The sequence below is a fragment of the Diadema antillarum genome, unplaced genomic scaffold (assembly GCF_040938485.1).
Source record: "Diadema antillarum isolate AM-2024a unplaced genomic scaffold, OU_Dant_1.0 seq00001992_RagTag, whole genome shotgun sequence".
NCBI classification, from domain to species: Eukaryota; Metazoa; Echinodermata; class Echinoidea; order Diadematoida; family Diadematidae; genus Diadema; species Diadema antillarum.
In genome coordinates, this window is record NW_027272648.1 from 156,133 (window position 1) to 179,338 (window position 23,206).

Here is a 23,206-nt window from a genome sequence, read left to right on the forward strand (position 1 = left end):
CATCGTAGATTGCCCTTTTGATGACCCGCAAGTGGCTTGTATATATCCGCGTGGTCGACGCGTCCACGTATCGTCGAATATACCACGTACTCGCAACACACATAATATGTAACGGCGAGAGAGAGAGAGAACGACAACACACATTACATTTGCTGTTTGGGAACCCGGCCACGAATGTCATATGAATTTATGATTCTTTCAAAGCGATAAACTACTGTTTTCACAATTACATTTCAGGCTGGATACTGCATTCAACGTACGGAAATGGAAGACGATTATCCTGCAGCGAGAGTAAAACGCAAAAGAAAGCGACGCGTAACAGACATCATCATCAAGAGGAATAAGAAATCTCGCGATGCAAGATACCAGAGCACCGTTCACAGACTACCCATTGACAAAGACGTGTGGAAGCGCTGGCAAGAAGTATCGGCGGAGTTAGATGTAACACCACGGGAGCTGGCTGGGGTGCTACTGGACCACTTCGACGCTACCCAGCCGTCGTGAGTACATTCATTCAGGGGGATCGCTTTGTGGTCCTATCTCTGACCCGGGGTGTAGGGGTCTGGGAATTGGTGTCATGATATCATTAAATGATGAATAACTTCCAATTCTGGAGGTATACACGGGTTACGTGCCTATATTCAACCTGGGCTTTTGTGAATTATCGCTCGCATAGCATGCTTTGTCAAAATAATTTCACGCAGGTTGTTGTGGCTGAATAGGAGCAGCTCTGCTATATGGTACACTGTTGGACGGCGGAGCGGACCCGCTGGCGCTATACATGATGGGTTTGAAGGCGAACATAAACTCCACTTTACTCCACCGTAAAGCATTCCTTCTTGTACATTTAGGGAAAAAATTTAAAGGGTATCCGTTGTTCAGTTAATGAGCTAGTATAACTGTTATATTAATCGAAGGGTGACGATGTGTATAAACTGCTTACAATAACAGGGTCAGGTGAAGAGACTAGCTATCTGTTGTGAGAGAAGTTCGCATAGCTAGTGCGTGTCAGTGACCCCCTGTAGTGTGACCTACATGTACTTTATTACCAACACTCGAGCCCTCCAACCAGGGAGGTGGGAACCAGAAAGTGTGCACACCATAGATTTATCAATATTAATATGTCAAATTTTCAGATAAAAGTGTTTTCAAAGCTAAATACAAACTAAAGGACAGATAAACTCGGCTAACAAAAATCTTGAAGAGATAGCATAGTGCTGTGTGTCGTACATAGGCCCCTTTGCATGTCTGTGAACGTGTCGTCTGTGTGTGTGTGTGTGTGTGTGTGCGTGCGTGTGTGTGTGTGTATGTGTGTGTGTGTGTGTGTGTTGTGGTTTTGTGTTTAATATAATAGAAATTTTATTTCCTGTTTTTTAGTGTTTGGCTAAATTGCTTACAATTGCATATGAATTTTTCTTGTTTATTTTGTAGTTAAAAAGGAATGATCGGATAATTCATTCTATTTTCTTTCTTCTGTTTGATTTCTGCCTTAAAATGAATTGAATGATTATTCTTGTTTTATGGATTATGGATTATGTCTCATAACTGTAGGAACATTTACATGATTTATGACAGATGTTATGTAGAATGTGTGTATTTTTTTTAATTGTTATATTCTCAAAGGAAATGGAATTAATAAAAAGATCACAGTTGAAAACAAAAAAAAAGTGGGGGAGGGGGTGAAAGGGTGAAAGAGTTTCATGTACAGGGTCAGCAGGAAGAGTGGGTCAGGGTATAGGACATACAGGTCTACATATTCTAGATTTAGATTTGTAGATAAATTTCCAATGTCCATTTCATCCCATCAGGTCTCAAATCACATTGTGTTGTGAATGTGATACTTGCTTAAATTCATTGTAAAGCCTATGAATTTTTTATTGCTATTCATTTTCAGTATTATACATAATTGTATGTAAGGTAGATTTAGAATCTATCTTTTGTTTGAAGCCCTTTTTTAGGTTGTCAGTTGCAGAATCATGAAAGACATTGAAGTTGCTGGATTAATGACAGATCCTCAAATAAGCAACGCATTCATGATGACTAAAGTTTGCGATTTTGCATCAAATTAGCATTTTGATCTTTGCTCTGATAGTGCACATTAAATGCATTTTAAGACTAGCTCCAACTAGTCTTAACAATTGCCTATAGGCATCCATAATGATCCCAGTTTTTATCATCATTGTCGTCAGCTATTATTATTTTTTTACAATCTTCTATAGTTATGTATACAGTGTAACTTTGTGAACTTTAATCGACTTACTGGAGAATGACACCCATATATATATGTATAGATACTCCCTTTATAACAAAGTCCTTGGGACTGGCAGGTATGTTTTGCTACATTGAAATTTCGTCATAACCTTAAAAAAAATAAACAATAAATATCAAAGAGTGGACTGAATTTTTACTCTGATGTAACCAGAATTTCATTATAACTGTGTTCGTTACAACAGGAGTGCACTGTATATAATAATATATCAAAACATAGGCCTTTTATCATACATGTATGAATCCCACTATACATACGTACTCTTGTGGATTGAGTGAATGCAGCAATATAACACATACAATACAATACACAGACAATTTCAGGGCTGCCAACTCTCACGCATTGAGAGTGAGAGTCACTCATTTTGGTCCTTTCTCACTCTAAAACTTTATTTCATTTGGATGCATTTCTATTGATCTCACTCATTTTGACTCCTAAATTACAGCATTGACCTATGGGAGTCTCACTCTCAACTAGTTTCCAATGTTGGCAGCCCTGCAATTTATTCAATAGTTCTTAATTCTTTAAATATTTTGTGCCAACATCACTGGATGAGAAGACTACAACATTTTGTGGTGGTTTGCTTGGACAATGATTGAAGAAAATATAAAAAAGAATTCAACATATTTTCATCTTTATTAATATAGCATAATAAAAAGCACCTGATTTAGCTTTTTCATAAAATGGGGAAACACAAAATCATATTACGCTCAACATTATATGGAAGTATCAAGAGAGGGAATTACATACTTTTTCTCTTTAAAAAAAAGAATTTTGTACCTAATTTTGTGGAATTCTTGAAATATTATATATCATCATCCACACATGACATCCAAAGACGTTGTAGTCTTCTCATCCAATGATGGCAGCATGGAAACTTACATTGCACAAAATTCATAATTTTTCAACAGATTGTCCTACTTCCCTCAAAATTCACTGTGTTTTTAAGATATTGCCACAGATAATCAATCCATATGTACCTGTACATAATATACATTTGGGTTTCATTTCCCTTTACTGATGGGCCTCACATGCCTTGGGAGGAGTATATCAACAGTTTTTTTTTTGTTTTTTTTATTTTTTTTATGCAAAAGCATCCAATTATCATACCACCTGATACCCACTTCCTGTGCTATGTAATTGTGCCAACTGTCATCCATTTATACTGTAATGTCAAATCATTTTGGCATGTACACAGGAAAGTACTGCCTATTTTATTGCTTTGTTCAAAGCATGTATTCTATACAGGCTGTTAAATTGTTAAATATATATGTGCTGGCATTGCCAGGAATCCTATCAATGTAAGCTACATATTGATAGACAATTTGGGGACAGAGTGCATGGTTTTGATGGCTCTGTGGAATGGGTATCCCATGGTTACTTTGTTATAGTAAAAATGTAGTGACTATAGTATGTGTAGCATGAAAGCCAAATACTATAAAAGTTATTCCAAACTTTCACTTGTGTGTATCATAAAGGAAAGAAGATGGAAAGGTACCACCCAAACAGGAAGCAGAGGATTCAAGGAAGCAACGTTCATCAACAACTTCAAGGTAAGCACATAAACTCTTGGTAAAACTTGAGAGTGAAGTTTACCCAAGAGGGAAGTGATAACTTAAAGGGTGTGTACAGTTCTGGTTGAGGTGAGGATTTAGCTTTTAACGTTGTGCGAGATATTCAGAAACCACTCCATGAGATGTCAAAGAGCATGCAATTCTAAGGGGTATCAAAAGTTTATTTGATGAAAGTCGGTTTTGAAATGGCTGAGATATCCAAAAACAAGGTGAAACAATTTAGAGATTCTAATAAATGGTGTGGCCTGTCGCCTTTTATTATTATCACTTTTTTTGGATATCTCAGCCATTTGAAAACCAATTTTCATCAAAAAGTTGAATCCTTCTTGAAATCACATGTTCTTTCTTAATTCAGAGGTTTCTCATTATCTCACTTAGGAATGTTCAAAACATGAATCCCCACCTCAACCAGTACTATACAGTCCCTTTAAACTATTTTCTCTTTGGTTTCTTTTGCTAATAATCTTGTCTGTCTGATCTTCTTGATTTCAAAACACCAAGTATTTAATGGGACCTGCAACTGATTGAACTGGTTTGCTTTTATTTGAGCCCCATCATATTTCTTTAACTTCCCTTGGTACTCAACATTACTGTATCACTGAAAACTTTGCCCATTTTTTGTTTCTGCTCGATTTCAAAACACCAAGGATTTAATGGGACCTGCAACTGATTGAACTTTCTTGCTTTTATTTGAGCCCCATCATATTTCTTTAACTTCCCTTGGTACTCACCATTACTGTATCACTGAAAACTTTGCCCATTTTTTGTTTCTGCTCAAGATTATAGAATGCAGCTGTGTTGTATCAATTTTGTCCTTGAGATATATGAAAAGAAATTGAATGAAAAAAAATGAAAAGAAGATCATTTGTAGAAGAGAGACTTCGAATTATAACTGGATTTTTTTATATAATAGATTTGGACAGATGTTAACAGAGAATGTTAGCAAGTGATAGAAGACGGTGGTATTTGGGTACATAGAAGTGATCAATTGTCTTGTTCATGTGCTTAACTGTGCTGCTGTTGTTAGACTCATATGGAGTGTACTACATTGTTGCTTATCTTGACACCAACATATTGTCTTCATATTTTCTGCTCAAGATATATCATAAACAGTTTAGGCAAGGCCAGGAGGTACACTACTGTACTGTAGGTCAACTTGGCTGGTACCTCTTTGGTTTAAAGGCAAATGAAGTCACCTCCTCACTAGAATGAGTTTCCACTCATAATCATATTTAAATATTTATGCTTTTACACAGCAGATAAGAAGTTCACCAGATAATTCAGATGCTAATCATTTCTTTCTTTTTTCTTCTCTGTCTATGATATGGAAAAATGTGATCTTTTCAGAGATTTACAAATTCCTAAACAAAAAAGAAGAAAACAACTTTTATATTAGAACCTAATCATATGGAGTTCCTAGCAAATTTAGTGAGATAATTTTAACTAATAAAACGGGTAAAAAAGCAAAGAAAAATTGGATGATATCAGAAATTCAGTTTCCTTTGCTCATGTTTAATTCATATTGTATACTATATTTCTGGTCAATTTCCTTTGGTTTGCATTTATTATAATTTCATTAAGTATACAGATGTATTGTCTCAAGGTACATGTTATATAGCTTAATTCCGATTGAAGGAACAATAATGATTGCATGGCACTTCATTCATCGCAGTGAAATCACACCTTCATCTCACTTATATTGTGACATTTCTTGACACATCAACCAATCCACACACAATATATCTTTGCACATCACAAATCTAAATAATATGAAAAAAAAAATGCAGAGTCTAGGAAATCTTTCATATGTTATCTCTTGCAGCAAAGAATTTGCACAGGAGTCTCCTGCAACTCTTACTAAAGAAGAGAGCATTGCTCCAGCTCCAGAACCGTGGTAATTGTAATAAGAATGGTACAATTTCCTTGGTAACCAGCACGACCAATTTTTATTGTTAGCTCTCAAACTTCCAATGTGCTTGGCCATAATACGCCACATTATGTCACATTTCTTCCACAACACCATATTGGTTACCAGAAAATGAGAAATTTATTCTATCTATAATAATTCAGCATATACATGTATAATGCTCCTTAGCTTCACATCCTAATCAGTAATTCTTCAGACTTTAATAGAATTTGATGAGAAGGATGTAATTAAAAAATCAATTATTAGTTGACTAATCATAACTTTCTTGAATACAGATGAAAAAGGAAGAAATTTAGTCAGGATTATTCAATGTGTATATAAGTAAGGCTTGTAAATCTACAGCTCAGTAAGAATCTATGTCATTTCTTTTTCTGAAACTTAACTCTGAAATAGATATAAACTTTAAGATAGAGTGGTAGTTCTCTCTAAGTGGCATGTATGTCTCTTTTTATCACAGGAAAGCAGTCCCAAGAGTGCCTGCTCAGGGAGTCCCTGAGGACCAGTTACCTCTAACTTTCATTCCAGCCAATTTCCCAGAGGTACCAAAGAAGAAAAAGGTATCTTTTGACATGCTGAATATATTTCAATCTTCCTTTGTGTTCAGTTTTTAATCCCAGTGTCTAGCATGAGAACTTCCATTTCTTTCTTTTTTTTCTGAATTTTCATCCTCTTTCTCATCTTCAAACTTGTTCTTTTGTCATGGAATGAAGAGAAAAATGAGGGAATAATATGTATTTATGTATGTATGTATGTATGTATGTATGTATATTATATGTTTTTTTCTTTCTATGTAACTATGGATCAAGCTTGAGAGAATTTGTGTCTCCTCAACATTTTTTTTTTTTTTTTTTATACCCCCGCCAAACGAAGTTTGAAGGGGGTATATAGGAATCAGCGGACGGTCGGGCGGACGGTCGGGCGGTCGGTCGGGCGGTCGGGCGGTCGGTCGGGCGGTCGGTCGGGCGGTCGGGCGGTCGGTCGGTCGGGCGGGCGGTCGGTCCGTTGCAAATCTTGCGTCGTGAACTACAGCAGTTTTCAACCGATTCCCATAAAACTTGGCACAGATGTGTGCCTTGGGTTGTAGATGTGCAAGACGTATTTTTTGACAGTACCCAAAAGTACGTTGCCATGGTAACGGCATATTATGGGCAAAAATGGGTACAAATCTTGCGTCGCGAACTCCTCCCACAGTTTTTGATCAATTTTTATGAAATTAGGTACAGATGTTCATCTGAATATGTTAATGTGCAAGACACATATTTCTGCAGTGGCAAAAAGTGCGTTGCCATGGTAACGGCATGTTATTGGTAAAATATAGGGCAAAATGCTTCATGGCAAAACTGCTTCATCAGTGTTCTTCCAATTCTCATGGAATTCATATTGAATGTTTGTCTTAGGATATAGGTCAGCATGACACATTTCTTGACAGTGACAAAAAGTATGTTGCCATGGTAACAGCTCACATATTATGAGCCAAAATGATGGAAAATTTTGTGTTGCAAACTACTTCCTCAGTTTTTGCCCAATTTCCATGAAACTTGGTACAGATGTGTGCCTTTGGTTGTAGATGTGCAAGACGCATTTTTTGACAGTACCCGAAAGTACGTTGCCATGGTAACGGCATATTAATGGCAGAAGATCAAGGAAAGATCTTGCGGATTTAACTACTTCCTCAGTTTTTTGACCAAAGCTTATGAAATGTGGCACACACCTTGATCTTGGTGGGAAGATGTGGAAGACATATTTTTCGGACGTGTCGGAAGCTGCGTTGCCATGGTAACGGCATATAAATGGCAGAAGATCAAGGAAAGATCTTGCGGATTGAACTACTTCCTCTGTATTCGACTGAAGCTCATGAAATGTGGCACACACATTGGTCTTGGTGGGAAGATGTGCAAGACATTTTTTTGATGTGTCGGAAGCTGCGTTGCCATGGTAACGGCATATTAATGGCGGAAGATCAAGGAAAGATCTTGTGGATTGAACTACTTCCTCAGTTTTTGACAAAAGCTTATGAAATGTGGCACACACAATAGTCTTGGTGGGAAGATGTGCAAGACATATTTTTCAGACGTGTCGGAAGCTGCATTGCCATGGTAACGGCATTTAAATGGCAGAAGATCAAGGAAAGATCATTCCTTGGGTAAGACTGTCGTCACGGGGCGGGGGTATTAATCACCTTCAGTGATATTTTTAACTGCGGTATGTTATCATTGCATTCAATAGCATATTTTAATGCCGACATTGCTTATCTAGACACATTGTCTCCCTAAAGCTTGATCCATAGCTATATCTTTTAATACATCTATACGGTCTGCAGGCAGTAATATTCAGAATATGACTCCTTGAATTCTGCCACTGAATGGCATAGCTGTATGTACACTGTCAAGGAAATGCTTGAGCAGATCAGGGTAATTGCCCCCCCCCCCCCAAAAAAAAAAAAAAAAAAAAAAAAAAAAAAACCCGGCTAAATACTGGTTAGTGGTTAGGTTAGGGTAAAGATTAGGGTTAGGATTACAATGTATGTTCAGGACTAATAATGATAATGATAATAGAGACTCTTATAAAGTGCTCATTCTACCTGAAAAGATACTCATGGATTAGGATTAGGATTAGGGCCAGGGGAAGGGTCTGGGGTAATTGCCCATGGAATAATTGCCCTAGACTCATGCTTGAGAGATGCATGAGCAACTAACTACAATTTTGCTTGAAGCATGAGCCATATAGACCAGATAATGTTGCATTGTTTCTGCAGTAAGAAACACCAAGTTATGATGCAGTGGCAGATCTAGGGGGCGTGCACCAAGCATGCATCCCCTTTCATTTTTGTTTAAACATAAAAAAGAAAAAGAAAAAAATGGGGGGGGGGGGTGTGCATGTTCCCCTTTAATTATGTAAAGGCGCCCCCTCTTTAAGGAATTCCTGGATCCGCCCCTACAATTGGATATTTTAAGCACAAGCAGATCCCACTATAATGGTATTGTCACAGAGTTGCTTTCATCCACATTTGCAACTGGAATGTTGGAGGAAAATTGAAGTCCCTTTTTGATTGCATTTCAGAGAGGCCGTCCAAGGAAGCACAAAAGGCCAGAGGATCTTGGCCTTCCCAGCATAATCTCTAGCTTTGACCAAAGACTGACCCATCCAGATGCATGGATGGCTGGTGCAGGGGTCAGCCTCCCAGCAGAGAGTCCCACAGTGGTTGGGGGACTGCCCTCTGTTCAGTCTGCTCGTCTTACTTTTTCCAGAGTCCTCCAACAGTCATGCCAGGCCATCCAGGGGGCTCGAGATTCGTCGGTGCAGCCCTCTGTAATCAGCCACACCAGCACTGTAGGCGGGGACAGCGAGGCCTTGTTTGTTACAAGCTACCAAGATGGAAGCGAGGGCCAGGCTACAACGCATCTGATGGGCATAGTCCAGCAACCAAACGATGGCACGGGACACCAGAATGAAGTCCTGCTGGTACCAGCCATGAGTGTTGCCGGTGTAAGCGAGGACCATATTAATGTCATTCCTGCCATAGTCTCAACAGAGACTGAGCCATTATTCCATGCCTTGCCCCAATCAGTTAGCCAGACTGTTTATGACCAATCGCAAAATGGCAGATCTGAAAAGGACATATTCCAAGACAGCCCCTGTGAGAGTTCTGAGTCTTTGCCACCCAGCATTCAAGAGAGCAGTGAAGTGGCAAATAGTGTAAGTAAATAGATTTCTCCAGCAGGCTAAGAGGAAACACTCCATCAGGAAATGTATATTCAATGTGTACTGTGACATTACAGATCATATCAATTGCTAAACCATGCACAACAGCAGTAGAGCAGAGAAATATTCCAAAGAGTGCCCCATGTATGCAAAAATCACAACTGTATATGTTACATTAATAAGAATTTTAGTAGTTATACATTCAATGTATTTTCAGCATGAACTTAAAAAAAAAGCATGACATAATGAATGTGTTCTCTCAAATCTAAAGTAAGGGCTTCTAAGCCTCTAGGTTGAGAATATCAAAGGAATTTTCACTGATTATACGAGTTAGAATGTGTTCCATCAGGGGGACTTTACTTCAAAGGGACTTGTGTTTAAGTGAAGGCCATGAAGCATGAGGATAAGGTTGGTTAAAATTTTGTTTGAAATCAGACAATTCAGTATAGTGAAGAATTTATGATGATTTAACCTTTACTGTACTGTGTTCACCCATTGGACAAGGCAAAAAACAAGAGATGTCTCACCCGTATATCACAATTTGTGATTATAGATTTTTTCGGTGTCAGTTCATTGGCCCCCTTTGACCTGTGATCTTGTCTGACACATTTTAATTCAATCTGTAGGGTAACTGAGGTGTGAGTTTGGTGGTCCTTGCTCAAAATTGTTGGAAAGTATATTGAGAGCACACAATAATATGAAGCTTAAATCAGGGGAGTTCATCGACATTTCGACCTTTCACCTTGTCAGAACCCTCCAGTATTCCAACGTGAATTATATATCTTCAGGTGATGTAAATAAGATGTGAATTTGGTTGTCATGGCACAAAGCTGTAAAAAGTTGTCGGAGAGTAAACCACAATGCTACTTTACAATGCTTTATCAGGTAAAGTTCTTTTTGGTAGTTCAATCCGGAAATTTTTATAGATTTATGAAGGATTTTCGATATTTTGGCAGGTAGGGTAAATGAACTTGGAGTTTCAAGCTGCGCATTTTTGAAGTTTTCAGACGCACACTAAAGTGTGTGCTCTAGTTTCTGCTAGGGCAAGGCGTGCCACACAGCTGAGGGTTTGTTTAAAAAGGCTTCTATGGGGAAATTGGGTGATTTTTCAGCATGCATACGTATGGGTGAACAATATTGAAGTGCACGATCATCGATGGAAGTAGCTGCTTAGTGGAGGTTTGTGCTCTCAGTGATTTTCTAGTCTACTGCATTTTTAATAGTTTGATGCTTTCAACTGACCTCAAGTGAAACCTGAAAGCAAATCACTTTAACATTGCTCCCTAAATACTAATTTTCTTCAGTTTCTGTGGTGCTCACCTTTTTTCAACCTACTACTTTTCTTCCTTTAACTATACAGGTCAAGAGGAATGCACTATTAAAGCAGTGTGGAGACAAAGCTAGCATGTCCTTGGGAGCAGATGACACTGGACAGTCAACAGAGGATAACCTGCTACTCATTGAAGATGGTAGCTCAGCAGCGTTCAAGGTGCCCAATCAAATGAGGCGCTCCCGGCTCAACCAGATCACAGGCGGCCTCCTAAACAAACTCCAGATGAAGGCAGAATCTCACTTGAGAAAGACAGCAGAGTGATCAGTCCCTTGGGAGAAAGATGGTGCCAAGGTCAGACAGGTCAAGGAGGGTAAAATTGGAGTTTGAGACGGTGGAATCAGAAATAGGGAATGTGGAATCAATAGGCCTACTGGGAAAGGTTGACTCGACATCAGGGAATTTTCAGTCATCATTGGTATCATTGGTGAAAGCCAAATCTGAGTTGGGGGATACCAAGTTTGACTTTTGATGAAAGGAGAAGGCAGGTGACAGTCTTTGGGAAGCCTCATAGAGCTGGAAACAGAGAAGGGGTATAGTGAGAGCATGGGAAGGCAGATTGGGGATAGAGAAAGGAGACATCAGTACTAGGGAAGGCTGACTCAACATCAAGGAGGATATGTCATTGATAGTGAAAGCCCAATATTAATTGGAGTAGATCAGAACTGACTTGAAGGCAGGTTAGGTAGGTAGGGAGATTGCAGGTGCAATTCTGGGAAGGTTCAGGAGCCAGGAACAGAAAAAAAAAATGGTTATTCAGTAAAGTCAGAGTGTTGGAAGACAGATTGAAAGTTTGGGATGGTAGATCAGGATTACAAGAGTAGAGTTGAAGGTACAAACAAATTACAAGCTCTGGTTCAGGGAGCACTGGAGATGGTTAAGGGTTCACAGTTTCAGATTTGCAGGAAAGGAGGTTTTTAGTATGGTGAAGTGAAACCTGCATTACTGAAGGCAGATTTAGAAGTCAATGTGGGAGTCATGGGACACTTCGGAAATTGAAGGCAAGGTCAGATTTGGTACTGGACACTCTAGACCTGAGGTTGCATCGAACATCACTCTAGTGAAAAGCAGAATTAGAGAAAAGGGAATAATGATTGAATTGGAGTGAGAGTGAGTGCTGGTACTCCAGTCTTTACAAGAATCACACTTTTGGAGTCACTTGTGGAATTTCCTCTGCCTGTAGTATTGCACCATGAATGAGAAAAAAAACCCAAAAACTCAGTGATTTTGTGCACAAGTAAAGTGCTAAAATATTATACAAGTGTATGAACAAATGAAATTAATTATGTTCCCTGCTGTTTCTTGCTCAGTTATAAATTGTACTTTCTACATTTTAGTTGTTGGCAAATATCCTATATTTTCAAACCTTTATTATAGGGGCTGATACAGAAACCACAAATTGTTATATGTTTTTAATTTGTATTGAAATGTAGTTTTCTGATATCTTAATGATTTTTTTCATATCCTTTTATGTCTCTGCCATTACAGGAAATAAAAAAGGGCATGTTAGAATGCTTGCACAAATATCTTACGTTTAGTAATAATGCCTTGATCGTTTGTTCCCTTTACTTGCCTTGGGAGTGAAATTCTTGACATGAATCATTAAGTTGTCTACCAGTTAAGCACAAAGGTTCTTTTTGCACAGTCTGCAGTCTACTGTAATGTGGTGCTAACTCAAGAGACTCTATTAAAAAAACTTGTGAAAGAAGATACCCTTGGATTATTTCTCTAGTGTGATTAGGGTCAACACTATCCTTTCCTACCTGTAGACAAAGGTCATCAGTGTATCACTCTTTCTAGGTACACCTGTACATTCATGAAAGCGGTCATGTTCAGGTCTCCGTCTTGAACAAAAGTTGATAGTAAAAATGCGACCCATTGAGGACAAGATGGTTTTGATGTTTTCCATTGACACCTGCCCAAGTATCCTCAGGACTTCCAGTCTTCAAGAGGTTTAAACGCAGTAAACTATCAACGATAATAAATGGTTGATCAAATAAAAAAGTGATTACCTTTACAATGTATCAGGTATCCTTCTTGTGTCAATTACCTCGCGATGCAAATCAGGGATATATATATTAGAATACAAAAAGGAGTTGGACCCAAACACTTTTGATTTGATTTGATTTCTACATCCCATACATAACACAAAGTCATTTGAACAAAAATTATCTTTAGACTTTCTCTGTACTAGGTCAGTGTTGCCCACTATTAAAAGTACAGTTAAACTCGCATAAGTCGATCTTCTCGGGACTGAGCAAAACACATCGACTTAGGCGAGTTTCGACTTGTGCGTTAGTCAAAAAAAAAATCGACTTTAATACAGTTACACCACGCGTACACACGTATAATGTACATGCATGTTGTCTACTCTGGAGCCTAGAGCTGGAGCGGTGTGCCCGATATTTGCCCTTCAGCAAGACACTTTATCCACATTGAATATTACCGTCATTCATTTCCAAAATTAAGAGCAAACATCTGACATTTATTCTAGCATCTTATGGAGCCGATTGTTACCGCTGTTCATTTCCAAAACTGAAGGCAAAAATCTGGTTTTTTTGTTGTTGTTGGTGTTATTAACCATTCGCGAAATTGTGATTCGATTCGCGAAAAGACTCCGCTAAGTACATGAGGCATAGATGGCTACACTCGGCAGGGGCGATACGTCGTCCTTTCACCAGGTCTGGGTAACGGTAACCAAAATCTTGCGTGAGTTCTTGCGTTACCTATCGTTAATGTCAACGAAACATCATTAATTTGCGCTTGGGATCGTTTCTACAAACGTTAATTTTCCCGATCGTTAGTTTGTGTTATAATATCGATTCAGGTGAAACCACTTGCGTTAATGAAACGTCAATGTTTATTAATGCAAAGTTTCTTTTGGTATATACTGTATGTAAACAAAAACTGGCGTCTTGTGATTTTGACAGTGATTTATTACACAATAAAATCTTATTCAACTTAGGCACAGTGAATTCAATGGTTTTTCCGTGAAAGTGTTCTTGGAATTTCATCGACTTGGGCGAGTATTCGACTTAAAAAATTCGACTTGTGAGTGAATGAATACACGTAAGTCAATGGGGAAAAATCAGGACTTTTTAAAATCTTCGACTTGCGCGATTATTCGACATATGCGACGTCGACTTAGGCGAGTTTAACTGTATGTTCTTTCATTTTCATGAATTCTAGACAAGTAGCTTTGTTTGAAGGCATATTGCTTGTCGAATGAGTTCTTTATCACTGAATCTGATGACTTGAAAAAAAAAGCCATCTGGCATGGCCATCAGGTATTGCAGGCAGATGTGATTAATACTACATGTTTCTATTATTCATTTATCATGGGCATAATCTTATACATTTTTTTTTAAAAATCCATATTGTGTGCAGGTGTGTATTGTACAGTATATCGCGATTCATATGATTTTCCAGAAAATTGAAGCAGTTTGTAAATTGGTGAATGGTTTGTTAAAAATAAACAGACACACATGAACATGCTATAATGAAATTTTCATTACAAGAAGTAAAAAGTTAGGGCCTGTGTCTTAAAATTGTATAATCTTTCTATACCTGATTGTTTGGTTCATAACAAAATTTCAGCATAAAGAAATAAAACTGCCTAGCCCAAGAATTTTGTCATAACACGAGTCCCCTTTACTGCACAATGAAATTTGCCACTGCCATATAGTGTATTTGAAGTTGATTGCAGGAATTTTGGCGCTTCCCATTGAGATGCAAACATGCAACTTATTACGACATTATGTGGGAAGCAAATACATGTAAAGCCTTGTGAATGGAGAATAATAAATACATTGTAATTGTATGTGTTAAAACACAATCAATGCCTAATTTTGCATATATTGTATGTCTGCCTATATCCACTGTCCGTGTTTGTTATGATGTGTGTGTGATTGTATGCTCCCCCCCCCAAAAAAAAACAAACAACAACAACAAACAAACAAAGATGTTTATTTTCTGACATTTGATTTGCTCATGGCAATGTACTGTACATTGTACTATGAGACCCAGGGCTCTGTAACTATTGCATAAAAAAAACAAACAAACATGCACTAACATAAGTCAGGCATCAGCCAGTCAGCATGAGTATTCAGAGAGTTCCGTTTGATTTTTCTAACTTACAGCTGTATGTTTGATCTCAACTTTTATGCAACAGGACCACAATTTCTACATTCCCCCCCCCCCCCCCCGCCTCTTTCTCCATCACAAGTAAACTGTAGGCCCTATGTACAAATAAGCATAGACACACACCCATTCATAATCAGCAACACAAATAAGCAAAATTCAAACAAATGCAGCAGAAATGTAACATTTCTGGCAAGATCGTCCATCTTGTCTATAAATTACATGTTAGCGACATAAAAGGAAATGATGGAAAGGCAAGAGACAATTACTCTACATAACTTTTCAATCAATTGCCTGATTACCCTCACATTTTCACTGATGTTTTCTTCTTATGTATTGCTGCTTTCACTCTATCATTTAGTTTCATGTAAACCCCTCAAACTTCTCTTCTACAAATCCTCCCTGTATCCTCACATGTATTTGCACATACACACACATCTATTCACACTTCACAACACATTTATGCGCACAAATAAATGTAGCAGACATGTTACAGTGCTTTGTTTCTGGCAAGATTTTCCATCTTTATCTCAAACGATGACATGTTAGCAACGCAAAAATAAAATACACAGACCTACAGCCAATGAGGTAGTATGAGAGAGAGAGAGAAAAAAAAAGTACATAACAATGTTTCCTTTGCTTCATGCTTCTATAGAACATATCCATAAACTTGCACAAATTGCAAATTGCACTCTGACAACATTTCCTTGACAGAGATTGACATACTCTATATGTGTTTGCGAAGTCAACAGAATATGGGCAAGATAGAGATGTGAATGTAATTGTACCTTCGGTCCCATGAATAGTGATTGATGCTGGCACATTCTTGCATACACTCTAAAATGTGCTAACTATAGAAAACACTCTTGGAAATTTTTGTTGTTTGTTCCCCCCCCCCCCCCCCCCCCCCCCCCCCCCCCCCCCCCCCCCCGGCGGAAAATTGAGAACATTAATTCTATTTTTGTTTTTGTTTTTTTGTTTGATGTAACAAGAACTTACCATTTGGGTTTCTGAAAAAGTGGGTTGACACAGAGGGGTGATTGTCTCTCACCTAACTTAACTCAAGGATGCACATTATTATGTCACATTAACCAGCAAAAAAACAAAACAAAACAAAACATAAAATGATAGACAATTTGGCACCTATTCAAAGACCAATTATTGACATACAATACTATCAGAGCCTATGAGGATTATCTCTGTGTACTGTATTTGTATGCAAGTGACACATGAAAAGTACAGGAACTCAGTTACATGGTACATGTATAATGAGGTTTCCAGGACTGTCAATTTTACCTTGTAATAGGAGGTACATGTACCTTGTTATAAGAGCTAGAGTCAACGGACCTCTCCTAAGTCAAATCTATTTGGACTGAAGAAAGCTTCAACTTTGAGAAAATTTGGCTCATGAGGGATTAAAATCACTAGGATATGCTGAAGAGGAGGGAACTTGAAAAGAATTTTGCCTTTAACATTATGTAGGTGATTATTCAACTTCTGTGAGGTCGACTTCAGCAAGGTTCTCTATACACTGTACCTCGATCACTGCAAAACATATTACGTCAGACCAACAAACCAGTTTTTAAGGAAAATTGGGACCATCAAATGTAGTGATACACATGTACTACATTGCAAGTTTAAATAGCTGGTTATGACAAAATTTCTTTGACTTGGGCAATTTGTCGACTTCTTTGAAGTTCACTTGAGCAAGGTTCTCTATGCATTGTACAAGTACTTAAAGGGATGGTACAGCATTGGTGGAGATGAGAATAAGAATTGGATTGTAACTTTTAGCAAGATATCAAGAAAACACTTATGAAATAATACAGAGCATACCAATTTAAGAGAAACTCAAAAGTTTATTTGATGAAAATCAGGTTTGGGATGGCTGAAACACCCAAAAACAAAGTAACACAGAGCGATCGTAATAAATTGTGGGTCCCACACTTTATTAGAATCATTTTTTTTTCATATCTCAGCCATTTCAAAACAAATTTCCATCAAATAAATGTGAATTCCTCATAGAATTATGTGCTCTTTCATATTTCATAAGAGGTTTCTCATTATCTCACCAAAAAATGTTAGACACCTGAAATTAAGTCTCAACCAAAACTATGATCCCTTTAATTGCAAAACATATTACATGTACTGTACAATTGAAGAGACCAACAAAATACATTGTAGTTTCATGGAAAATTGGAACAGCCAAATTCCCTTTGTTACTAGTGATATTGCATTGCTAGTTAGCTGGTGATGACAAAGTTTCTTTGTAAAAAACACTGGTTAAGTGACTGTGACAGCAATTCTGAACAGATCACTGCTTTTCCTGTTAGAAGAAATGCTACACATGCATATTATTATACAAATGCAGCAGTATCAACCTGCTGAGAACTAGATGACTTTCCTTTAATATGCATTTCCCATGAACATCTGCCCAAGTATACTTGGGACTAGTGTTCAATGGACTAACCAAACCTCAACTGACTTATCATGTTGGTCCTCTAGGGGCTTACATGGTTATCTTCACTAGCTTTCATTCATTTGGAGAAAGTCAAAAGAAGATGTCCTGATTTTTCTCATGAATTAAAACTTTTGTTTCAAATGTAAAAAATAAACTGCAGTAACCGCTGTATATCAAAATGTACCACTAAAATAAAAGAAAAAGAAAACATACACACACTACATGTAATATACATTGTGAGAGTTGATATGCAATTACATAATATCTTATTTGAATACATGGCTTTTAATATGTACTGTACAACGTACATAAAAGTGACTTATCTGTTTGGTAAAAAAGAGGCTGAAATCAAATCATTCCCAAACTTTCACCTCCTTGTAAGTATAACTGGAGAGGAAATATGCTTTACTTATAAGACTGAAGAACAGCTCTTTAGTTGCACATCAAATTTATCAGCTTATTCATTTCCTCTAATAATTAAATATGAATCTGAAAAAATATACAGAAACTTCAGTTGAAACAAGTACAAATGATCTTTTTTACCCTAGCTTGTTGCTTTATTTAAAAAAAGAAAGAAAAAAGCTGATACTTGATTGACAACTGCCCATTTCATTCAAAAGATGTCAAGTCAAAAGGTATACAAAAAAATTGTAGTTGATGAAAACCCTAATACATTGTACAAACTTCAGGAAACATTCGTGATAGGAGTTGACTGACAAAGAATACCAAAACTGATTTGGCAGTATCTTCTAAAATGGATAAGAGAGCGATTGTCTGTACATTACCTACTAGTTCATAATACTGTACAGACATACATATAATCACATATTTAGTTTCAACTAATTCAGGAGAAAAAGGCATCAAGTTTGATGTTGAGATATTCAAAGCACACATCACAGCTCGAGCTGTGTGCACACCACTGTGATGCGCAAGAATAATAGATTTATTGAGCTATCAATCAGCAATTAGCGGGATATTTCTGTCTGTGCGAATGCTTGCAAAATATTGTGAGATCAGGAATGCAATCGTTATTCTGCTCTTTTGTAAGAGTGCATGCAGCTTATGTCATACATTAGTAAAAAAGTGACAATAATTTTAAGAATGACTTACAGCGTGTATGCAGCACTTTCCATGTTACTTTCCTGTTTGTCTTCTTTTCTATCTATCTAAAGCGCATAGAAACACTGCCAAAGGTATTATGTGACTATATAAAGAAGGTAATAAGAACGATGATGGTGATGATGATGATGATGATGATAATAATAATAATAATAATAATAATAATGATAATAACAATAAAAATAATAACATCAATTGTGATAATAATACATGTACATGTACATCAATCCTAGGAACAGGACATAAAATATCTAGCATTCTACCTGGGTGGCCCTAATACATGTACATGAGTGTGTGACTTGAACTAACAAATATGTAAGCAACGTGGGAAAGAAAACTAGCCACCAACTATATTTTCTACATTTCTGTTTTTCAGTCAGCATCAAACAGCCTCTGTTCTACATTATCAAATTTGAAGCAGTACAAAGAATTTGAATTTAAGTGTGCAGTTTGGAAACAAATTTGTGATGATCATAAGAATTATGAAGATTCAATGCAATTCCATTGTGAATACGTGTAATTCTCAGTTTTCTATGCAGAACTCAGTAGTAACTAAATTCCACATGAAGTTGAAATATTCAAGTCCAGAGATAAGCTTCAGTACATTTTACATAGATTTTCATCCGTTTTTTAATCGTGTCATGTAAAACAGGCATATGCCAACAAACAAAAAGACTGGAAAGCATCAGTGTGTATGAGTTCTAAGGTAATGTACAGCATGGAGCTAGCAAAGTCAGTGTGATACATGCACACATCATGCAGTATATGGAAATCAATACCATTCATATACTTAAGCAGTAAATAAGCCTGGTGGGTAAATGTTTGATGTTATTGTTGCAACTTTGATACTGCCATCACAAAGGTCTCAACCTATATACATGTAAACCTTCACTTTCAAACAGAACTTGAAGCCAATACATTGTACATTGTCGTAATTCATGGAAACTGCAATCAACTTCCCGTGCTACAGAACCTACACGTATTTGACATTTATGTAGGCCTATAGCTTATGGGTAAACAGAACGAAAATGAGAAGAAAAAAACACACATATATCATATGTAAACAAATGATTGTACATACAGTGTACATAAGAACTCAAAATGAAAGAGGAAAGCTCAACCAACCATCGCCTTCTACTCTTAACACTTCTCTGCTCAGAGAGAGATTTGCCAACATACATGGCATCATTTGTGCATGTAATATATTATTCTTAAAGAGTCATGAAAGTGTGTGAATCTTTGAACACACTCTGAATCAGGCCTGGATCCAAGTTGCACAAACTTTGACTGTACACTGGCTGCATCTGACACATCTGCATGGAAATTCAGGTATTGGGCAGCTGACCAGAAATGATCCTGGCTCAAACTGAAGACGTTGTGACTGGTTCAGTGGAAAGCAGTCATATGATGTCGGCTCATGCACATGCTTCTTCTTCAGATGGTAGACTTCACTTTCACTGCTGAACATACTTTGTTGATCAGCTAGTACAGTGGTCCCCTGGCTCCAGCATTTGTCATCTCTGTATTTGATAGTAAAGGATTCTTGTGATATCATTACAATTCAAAGGGACTGTACAGTTCTGGTTGAGGTGAGGATTTAGCTTTTAACGTTTTGCGAGATAATTCAGAAACCACTCTATAAAATGTCAAAAATTCTAAGGGGTACAGTATCAAAAGTTTATTTGATGAAAAGCGGTTTTGAAATGCCTGAGATATCCAAAAACAAGGTGAAACAGAGATCTTAATAAAAGGCGTGGCCTGTCGCCTTTTATTATCATCACTTTTTTGGATATCTAAGCCATTTGAAAACCAATTTTCCTCAAATAAATGTTGAATCCTTCATAGAATTACATGCTCTTTCATATTTCATTAGAGGTTTCTCATTATCTCACTAAGGAATGGGTTACAGCTCGTTATTCCGAAGGTTCGTTATTCTGAAGGCTCTTTATTCCTAAGATTCTTTATTCCGAAGGTTCATTGTTCCAAATTTCATTTTCAGATTAACCAATCTTCGGAATAACGAACCTTCGGAATAATGCCACAATTTTCGGATTAACGAACCCCTTTTCATTTTTGGATTAACGAACCCTTTTCATTTTTGGACTAACGAACCTCTAAGTATAGGGAATTTGCGTGTTTCGGATTAACGACCCTTCGGAATAACGAACCTTCGGAATAGCGAACCTTCGGAATAACGAACACCACCCGAGGAATGTTATAAACCTGAATCCCCACCTCAACCAGCACTGTATGCCTACATGTACAGTCCCTTTAAGAAAAGAGCCGTGTGATGAAGATTCAACATTTCTTCATCTCACTGTTACGAGGAATTTACAGAAAGACATACATACAATACCATGCTCAACATCCAAAATTAACATACATGTACAATGTATTTTTAGGTGCACACCTCTGGATATTGTACAGTGGACTATTATTAATAAGGAAGTCCTCGGGACTGGCAGTTTTCAGTCGTTATATTAAAATTTAATTCAGATAAAAAATTAAAACATATAGAGTGGATATGTAATAAATGGCCTGCATTCTTACTTGTAACTGGAAATTTCTTATAACTTTGTTTGTCATAACAAGAGTGCACTGTGTCTTGAGTCATTTCCAAGATATGGAGAAAAAAAGGTCAAATTCTAGCAGTTTTACTTGACCTGTGCAATACTCCCCAAAACTAATCATTTCCATCTAGTACACTGGATATACAAATACGTGCACACTAATACCTTCAGGTATTGCAGAGACACAAGAAAAATAGAAAAATTCAGAATTCATCTTGAGTATGTGCACTCAGAGGCTGATGGGTGCAGCTGCATCCATATATGTGACCGTGCACCTCAAAACGAACATAAAGTCGCACACACTGATTTTGCGTGAAGACCGAAAATACGTGAAATGGGTCAACCTAGCCGATCTTGACTTTTTCATATTTTCTGAAAGAGCGGGTCTTCTTTTACATTATGCTAACATGTGGTATCATAAAACGGGCAGGAAAGTGTGCTTTTTTAGCAGTTTATCTCGAACATTTTTGGTAGAATAGTGTGATTAGGTGTGTCTTTAGAATCCCTTTTTCATTTCTGAAAAACCTTGTCCACACTCTTCACTTTCAACTCTAATAACTTTTGAAAGGATAGTGCTACTGCTTTGAAAGTTGGCATTAATTATGAACAGAGTGTGTTAATGAGGCATGCTTAATTTCAGTTTAATCTGATAATCCCTGCATTCTTGTTACTCTGGTGGTTTACTTCCTGTTTTTTGTCCCATTCATCGCACAGCCAGCACGGTTTGGTAAAGATTAGGTGCTTGAATTGACACTGTACTTCAGAGCCTCTTCTCTCAGTTCACACTTTTCCTGAGTTTGTGCTTTCTTTCCAATATTTAGATAGGTTAGGAGAGTCCATTTGATTTGAGTTATACATCATTTTAAAGCTTAAAGTCTGCTCTTTCAGAATATGGTCTTAACTAAAAATTCATGAATGGCGACTTTTTGTTTGTTTTGAGGTGCAAGGTCACATATACCATGTAAAAGTTTAAATGGTTTAAAATGGTTCATAAGTACAATACTTTGTACACAAAATTGATTACAGATGGCAGGAAGGATGGACTGAAACCTGAAGCATAAAACCTCCCATGACACTTTGTGGCAGAAGCATACCGGTAATTACACTGTATAGTGACTACTGTCCATAACCACCTAAACGTAGCCACTCTAATGTTTACACAATTGTCTATCTACATACATTGTATGTACTTTTTAATTTGGATAAAAAATTTATCCTAGTGATTGGTGGAAAGAGCTTCACAACATGTAATCATACGCAGTTTCAGCTACAGTCAAACTCGGATACCTCGAATTCGTCGGGACTGAAGAAAATGGTTCGACGTACGCGAATTTCGAGGTACGCGTACGTCGAATTTTCTTCGACTTATCCGATGTTTATCGATGTTCGACGTTTATCGATGTTCAACATGGTGTCTGTTATAGTTCCTATACAGATTGTTTGCATGCTTGTCAAGTGGAATTGAATCAACTTTTATATGAATGAATTGAGTGAAAATCGGAAATGATATCAAAATTTCAGAAATAAAGACTTTGGTGGCCCGATCGCGCCGCCAAAAAAAAAAAAAAAAAAAAGGAGTAGGATGTTTGCCTTTACTTTTGAAAATGAACAGCGGTAACAATCGGCTCCGTAAGATGCTAAAATAAATGTCAGAGGTTTGCGTTTAATTGTGGAAATGAATGAACGGTAATATTCTACTCGGTATGATACTAAAATAAATGTCGGAAGTTTGCTAATACTTTTGGAAATGAATAACGATAAGACTCATCTCCGTATGGTGCTAAAACTAATGTCAGATATTTGATTTTGCGTTCGGAAATGAATAAGGATAACATTCGGCTCCGGAAGACGCTGAAAGAAATGTCAAATTTTTGCTATGACGTTCGGAAATGAAAAACAATAACATTCAACTCCGTACGATGGTTAAATAAATGTCGGATGTTTCCTTATACTTTCGAAAGGAAATAGCAATAGCTTTCGGCTCCGGAAGATGCTAAAATAGATGTCAGATGATCGTTTTTATGTTCGGAAGTGAATAGCAGTAATATTCTGCTCCATCATGTCCATACGATGCTAAAACAACTGTCTGATGTTTGCTTTTATATTTCGAAATG

General features: G+C 37.3%; 2 protein-coding genes across 2 annotated transcripts in view; one reads left to right on the forward strand and one right to left on the reverse strand.

The window, feature by feature from the left end:
- The first annotated feature begins 264 nt into the window (after nt 1–264).
- On the forward strand, nt 265–11,066 carry LOC139713518 (uncharacterized). Its single transcript, XM_071625245.1, has 6 exons — nt 265–500; nt 3,748–3,822; nt 5,666–5,737; nt 6,228–6,327; nt 8,831–9,466; nt 10,833–11,066. The coding sequence occupies exons 1-6, from the start codon at nt 265–267 to the stop codon at nt 11,064–11,066; spliced, it is 1,353 nt and encodes a 450-aa protein (XP_071481346.1).
- Nucleotides 11,067–19,721: 8,655 nt separating this feature from the next.
- LOC139713519 (uncharacterized) overlaps nt 19,722–23,206 on the reverse strand; it is a 30,123-nt gene continuing 26,638 nt past the window's right edge. The window contains exon 6 of the mRNA XM_071625246.1: nt 19,722–20,042. The gene's annotated coding sequence lies outside the window, so the exon portion shown is untranslated. The remainder of the gene's footprint in view (nt 20,043–23,206) is intronic.

Bases quoted from the DNA above. Each gene is read 5' to 3' on its own strand.
- LOC139713518 (XM_071625245.1), top strand. From the start codon at position 265: ATGGAAGACGATTATCCTGCAGCGAGAGTAAAACGCAAAAGAAAGCGA. The intron at 501-3,747 runs GTGAGTACATTC...TGTATCATAAAG, and splicing joins TTCGACGCTACCCAGCCGTC to GAAAGAAGATGGAAAGGTAC. The intron at 3,823-5,665 runs GTAAGCACATAA...TATCTCTTGCAG, and splicing joins CGTTCATCAACAACTTCAAG to CAAAGAATTTGCACAGGAGT.